This window comes from Chinchilla lanigera, unplaced genomic scaffold, assembly GCF_000276665.1.
Source record: "Chinchilla lanigera isolate Chin_1 unplaced genomic scaffold, ChiLan1.0 scaffold00126, whole genome shotgun sequence".
NCBI lineage: Eukaryota > Metazoa > Chordata > Mammalia > Rodentia > Chinchillidae > Chinchilla > Chinchilla lanigera.
In genome coordinates, this window is record NW_004955527.1 from 3,006,317 (window position 1) to 3,012,316 (window position 6,000).

Here is a 6,000-nt window from a genome sequence, read left to right on the forward strand (position 1 = left end):
AGGTAGTTTCTGGAGTTGCAGAAAGCCTGCCCACAAAAAAGTACTGCGTCCCTATGACCAATGTCTAAGTTTTCCAACCTCTCCGTGAGGAGTCTGGAACTCTGACCTAAATCAGTGGCCAGGGGATGGGGGTGGAGCAGGAGGGGTGAGGTTCTTGCTGATGTCAGGTCAGATGCCCGAGAACAGTGGGTAACCTGCAGTTATTTCAGGACTTTGTCTACCTTGCCTGTGTGCCTTGCAGTTGAGACGGACAGACAAGAGGCTGGGGATCAGGGGAGAGAATATAAGAGATGATGGTTTAACTGGACATGATGGTGCATGCTTGTGACCCCAGCACTCAGGAGGCTGAGGCAGGGGGATCACTGCAAGTTTTAAGCTAGCTTGGGCTACATAGTGAATTCAATACCAGCCTGAACTAAATACATAGCAAATAGCAAGACCCTAGTTTTTTTTTTTTTTTTTTTTAAAAAAAGGCTTTAATCTTTGGTCCCAGCTCAAATTTGGCCACCCATTCTGCAGGCACAAAATGTTTGGGTAAAAGAACAAGCCAGGGACCACTGAAAAGCAGTATGCAGAATACTAGCCAGTTTGCCAGAGTGTCCGTACCGATGAGAGCACCAGCAGGCCTGGCACCACAGCAGGCTGGACAGAGGCCAGGAAGCTTGAGAGCCCTCTTCGGATGCACCCGCCAGCGTGCACCCAGTGGTCCTGCTGTCCGAGGCCCCCAGGAGGCAGAGTGTGGCCCTCAGGAAGGACAGGCCACTGCTGGCTCCAGGGGTGACTGCACACGGGGCTACCCGAGCCACAGAGCGGATGCCGGGAGCGCCCTGTCTTCCTTGCCTGGGTTCTGTCCACCAAGACCACCTTTGTCACTGAGGTCCCCTCTGCTCCCTCACAGCTGGGGGTGGGAAGCCCAGTCCTGAGCCGGGGCCTTGCATGAGGCCCCTGGGCTCAAAACAGCCTGAGCTATTTTTATAAGAGCGTTTTGTTCTTATTATAGATGGAAAGAAAGTCTCCATCCTGACGGCTCTGCTGCAGGGAAGCTATGACTCATCTTCGCACTGTACCTGATGAGCTGGCTTGCGACGGGCTCTGATCGTCTCCAAGTCACCGTCTGAAGGCTCCCTGGCACATAATCACATCACCTACGAGTAGTGGCTTTGTCTTTGTTCCCAATATGTTTGCCTCTGTTTCTTTCCTACATGCTTTACTGGTCAATAAAGCCACAGTAACTGAGGTTTTGACAAAGCCTTCCTGGGCATCGCAAGACCTGATCCTTCGAAGTCTGTCTGCAGGACGTGGAGGGAAGCCCTCGGTCACCAACCACATGACAGAACATTCTCAGCAGCTCCCACACCTGACCCACTGTGCCATGCTAGGGTTGGACACGGCTCCCGACCACTCTCTCATGTAGGCCAGCCCTCGGAAGGAATTAAGGTCATTCTCGGGGGACCCTGGCGGCTTCACTCTCTTGAGTTGTTATAAAAAGGCAAGACAGGCCCTGTCCGCTCTCTGGCTTCTGGTCTCCCTCTTGCATGTGCTCCTGCCATGGCCATTGTGTGACGTGCCTTGGGGGCTGTCACCAGAGCTGGCCCCATGCTCCAAAGCTGTGTGCTAAACAAACCTTTTTTTTCTTTATAAATCCCCCAGCCTCGGGTATTCTGTAACAGCAGTGGAAATGGACTAATATCGAGCCCTGCAGCCTCACTCCCTGGCCATCCAGAGTTGGGTGGCTGGAGACCTGAGTCTACTAGCAGATGGTACCCACGATACAATCGGAAGTGTTTGATTAAATTAGTAAACAAATTTAGAGCCAATTCATAGGATGCCTTCTCTCCAGAAGAAATACTTTCCCCAATCCCTGGAAGTAAAAAATCCCAACCAAACCCATCGGGCTCCATCTCTAGATGAATGGCGAGAGCCAGTGCTGAGGGAAACAGGGTTCTGGAAGGTTCTGGGTCCCAGAGGTGACCTCTAACACCTGGGGGGGGATGCCCACGGTCCTCAACGGGGCCCACCCAGATGGGGCCCACCGGGCGGAGTTGCAGGCTGCACAGACCCTGCGGCCGACCCAGGCTGGCCTCCTCGGGGCTTTCCGCGCCCTCCCGGACACAAGGAGCAAACGGGCCTCCTCTCTCTCTCTCTCCCCACATCCAGCGCTTCTTGCAAAAGGAAAGAGCAGAAGAGGAAATGCCTTCCTTCGCCAGGGCACTCCCTGGGTGGACGAGAGGAAACAGCCGGAGCGACTTTACCCGCCCCCTGCCCTGCGGTCCCCGGCAGGCCCGGGCACCCAGCCCCGCTGCTGCTGGCCTTACGTTGCAGAGGGAGTGCGTCCGGTGGCGCGGGGAGTTGATGTCGCTCGGTGTGGACGATCGGTCGCCTTCAGCCACAGATGCGTCGGAGATGACGGAGGGCTGCCGGGAGTGGCAGGGGCTCACCCTGACCGCTAGAAGGCAGGGACAGCTGATGAGTGAGGGTGGACGGGATGCCCTTCCTGCCTACCCAATGCCCCCATTATACAGCTGGGAATACTGAGTCTTGCCTGCCCCGGAGGGCAACTGCTGAGGAGACACTGCCATATGAAGCCCCACCCCTGGGAGTTCCACCCGGATGGTCCTAGACCTGGTGTGGCCTTCACCTTTGTTCAACATCAGATTCCTAAGAAGTATCCCTGAAGTCAGTGGAGGGGATTCTGGGTTCTCTTTTCCCCAGCAAAATGCCTCTGAGACACAGCCCCAAGCCCAGCCACATCCCCTACCCCTCAGCAAGCGTTGTCTCTTGCCTGGGAGATGAGGCAGCCTCTCCCTGGGCCTCCCTCCACACCGGGAGCCAAGGTGTCTCACCACTCTGCCGGGAGACAACAGTTCCCCTGCCGGCCCCAAGCCTGGCACACAGCCCTCAGGCTCCCGTGGGAACTCCTAACACTGTCACTGCGCTCGGGCCACTCTGGCCTTCTGACCAGGCTGACATGTGCCGTCTCCCTCCCATTGGCTTTGCTGTACCCTGCCTGCCAGGTACACCGTCACCCCGATTCCTGCTGCTCTATGAACACGGGCGCCATCTGTCTGCTCGCAGACGGTGTCAGCTCCACGGAGGAGGCACTTGTGTGTCTTATCTGTGTCCAGCCCCAGACCACACACGGCCCAGCACGAGTAGCTGCTCAATAAACAATGGGAGAATGAGGGGCCCAGCTCAAAGCCTCTCCCATCTGCAGGGGCTGGCACTGCACCGAGGGAGCTGTGTGGCTGTGGGCACCTCTCCACCCTCTCTGAGCTGGTTCTAGTAGCTGGGAAATGGGGATGACTGGTCCCCATGACACAAGGTAGCTGTGTGTGACATGCCTACTGCAAGGTGGGTCACTGGGCCAATGCAAAGAGTGGAGGGCAAGGGTGTCTGCAGGGAGATGTGTGGGGAGTGACTGCCCCGTCTCACCCAGGGGACAGGGCTGAGGAGAAAGCAGGGAAGGCTTCCTGGAGGAGGCAGTGTCAGATAAAAAGCAGAAATGGTTCTGGCTGAGCCAAGGGCAGGAGAGGAGGCAGGACCCAGAGGGCAGATCGGTCAGCCCTCCCAGTCTACCATGTGCTCCACGGAGGAGAGACCCTGCCGCTGCAGATGCAGATGGCCAGGTGTCAGCTGCCACCACGTGACTCTGAAGCTGCCCTGTTTCTCTTCAAATAGCACCTCTGCCTCCTGCTGCCCCAGGCTGGTCCAGGAGCAGGACAGCTGGCTGTGCACCTGGGCTTTGAGGACATGAAGGGGCAGCCCTCCAAGAGGCTCCGTTTCCCTGCCCGAAGAGGGAGCTGGACATGTGCAGTTTTATTCCGAGCTCTTCTGGCTTTGCCTTTTGGCTCCAAAGGAGAAGCCCCCAGTCCCACCCACAGAGTCAGCTTCGGTGGGTAGTCACGCTCCACGCAGCAGAGGGAGCACTCTGCCGTCGTTCACTATCAGGTTCTAACGTCCCGTGTGTCATCTATCAGTGAGGACAATGAGGCGGTGATACCGATGAGAGCAGCAGCTAATATTTACCAGGGCTCCATTCCAGAAACTGTGCATTTCATCACCATGACAACCCCATAAGGTGGGCGGAAGGAAGTCTCAGCAAACAGACTTGCAGTCCACACCTTGCACTGAGAACCCAGCGCCCCTTTCATGCGTAAAGAAGCTGAGGACCAGGGCCAGGGTCACTGCTCAGACAGCCTCCGCCAACGATCTGGAGCAAATATACTTGTGACATTTATGCTCCATCTTCCTGCATATCCTGTGATTGGCTGGAGTTGTCAGTCAAGGACCCTGGCACTTCCCCTGCTGTTGGCCAATCAGAACATCCACTTCTCTGTAGACATGTCATTGGTCCAGGTTGGGCATGTGACCAGGCTGGCCAATCAGGATATGTGCTACTCTCTAGACACAGTGATTGGTCCAGGGTGGGCATGTGACACAGGCTGACCAATCATGGTACCAGCTCCTCTCTAGACACAATGGTTAGGCCAGCATTGGACATGGGACCCAAGCTGTCCAATTAGACTTTTTTGAGTTTGATATGGATACAGAGATGAAAGCTAGTTTTGTTTCTCAAAATCTGTGAGCTTTAAAGGCCTTAAGAATTGAACTTTCGGGATCTGTTTTGCTTCTGTAGCAGGTCCAATGGAGGTGGGCAGAACTGAAAGACGGAGAGAAGTGGTCAGAGAGAAGACTCAGCTGTTGTTTGAACTTCTGGAGCCAGCTATTCATGAAGCCTATCTTTTAACCTTTTCAGTTACAAAAGCTCATGGTCTCTGCCAGAAAGTGTCCTAGGTTGCTTTAGTGTGAACCTGCCTCTCCCACCAGGCTGGACGGCCTCCTAAGAAGCGCTTGAAGCCATGGCAGGGCCAGGCTGAGTGGGACTCACCTTGCCGGTCTGCAGGGTGGGGAGGGTGGGAGTGGTAGAGGGTCTGCTGACTCTGCCGGATGGCTGCCGTCAGCGGGAGGTCCGCCTGCACCACCCACTCCTGGTTGCCATTGAGCACCGTCTCGCCTGGCATGGCGAGCGAATGCCGCTTGGGGACGTCCTTGGTCAGCGTGGCTAAGGACTGCTTGGCCTGCAGAGCGAGCCGGGAGACAGGAAGAAGCCGTGATCAAGGAGATCTGTCGGGCTGCTGCTCAGCATCACTCACCACCCAGCCAGAAAGCCAAGAAGCCCCCTCTGCGCTGGGTGGCACAGCTCCGGGCTACGCCTCAGGGAGTCGAGACCCTGCACTGTGGCCCTCACCGGAGAGCTCGCTTCCAGGCTCCTCCTAGTTCCCACCAGGAGCAAACAGGAGACCAGCAAAGGCAGAGAGAGGGGTTCAAGAACACACACAAGACCCCCTCTTTTGGATTCCTTAGCCATGCCATCTCCCCGCAGGAGACGTGGGGTTTTATTGGAAGTGAGCTCCAATTCTTTGGGGAAGAAAAGGCACATGTATGAGAATACGGATTCTCATCGCTGTCCATTTCTGCTTTCTGCCCAGCTCCCCAGGCTCATGGGTGGGAGACAGGAGATCCTTCACGCAGCAGGCCACCCTCGGCTCCTCTCTCTAGCAGGTATCCCCAGCCACATACACGGACGGCACAGGAATGCCCACGTGACCCTTTGCGGTAGCCCGGGAGGGCAAGAGGAAGAGGCCTGGGCATACCTTCCTGTCCACGCCCAGCAGGGTTCATCTCTGTCGGGCCTGGGTGTGGCACCTTCTGCACGGGCTCAGGACTGGTAGTGGTACGGGTGAGCTCTGAGGCATAGGAGCCTCTTACTCTGCCCATGCAGAATTATTTTTTCCAGTACTGGGGCTTGAAACTAGGCCCTTCACACTGGGCCACACTGCCAACCCTTTTTATTTAGAGACAGGGTCTTGGTATGTTGCCCAGGCTGGGCTCACACTTATGATTTTCCTGCCTCAGCCTCCCAAAGTGCTGGGATTACAAGTGCCACACAATATTTGAGACCCCGAAGACAGCGCTACAAGGGGCAGTTCAACTGCAGGC

The 6,000-nt window shown here is 56.2% G+C and overlaps 1 protein-coding gene across 3 annotated transcripts in view; it reads right to left on the bottom strand.

Moving 5' to 3' along the window:
• Kazn (kazrin, periplakin interacting protein) overlaps nt 1-6,000 on the bottom strand; it is a 1,006,619-nt gene that overhangs the window by 42,604 nt on the left and 958,015 nt on the right. For all 3 annotated transcript variants that reach the window (XM_005409886.2, XM_013507404.1, XM_005409887.2), the window contains 2 exons: nt 4,889-5,078; nt 2,316-2,446 (listed from right to left, as the gene is read on the bottom strand). In XM_005409886.2, the coding sequence (XP_005409943.1) occupies nt 2,316-2,446; nt 4,889-5,078 (321 nt within the window). The remainder of the gene's footprint in view (nt 1-2,315; nt 2,447-4,888; nt 5,079-6,000) is intronic.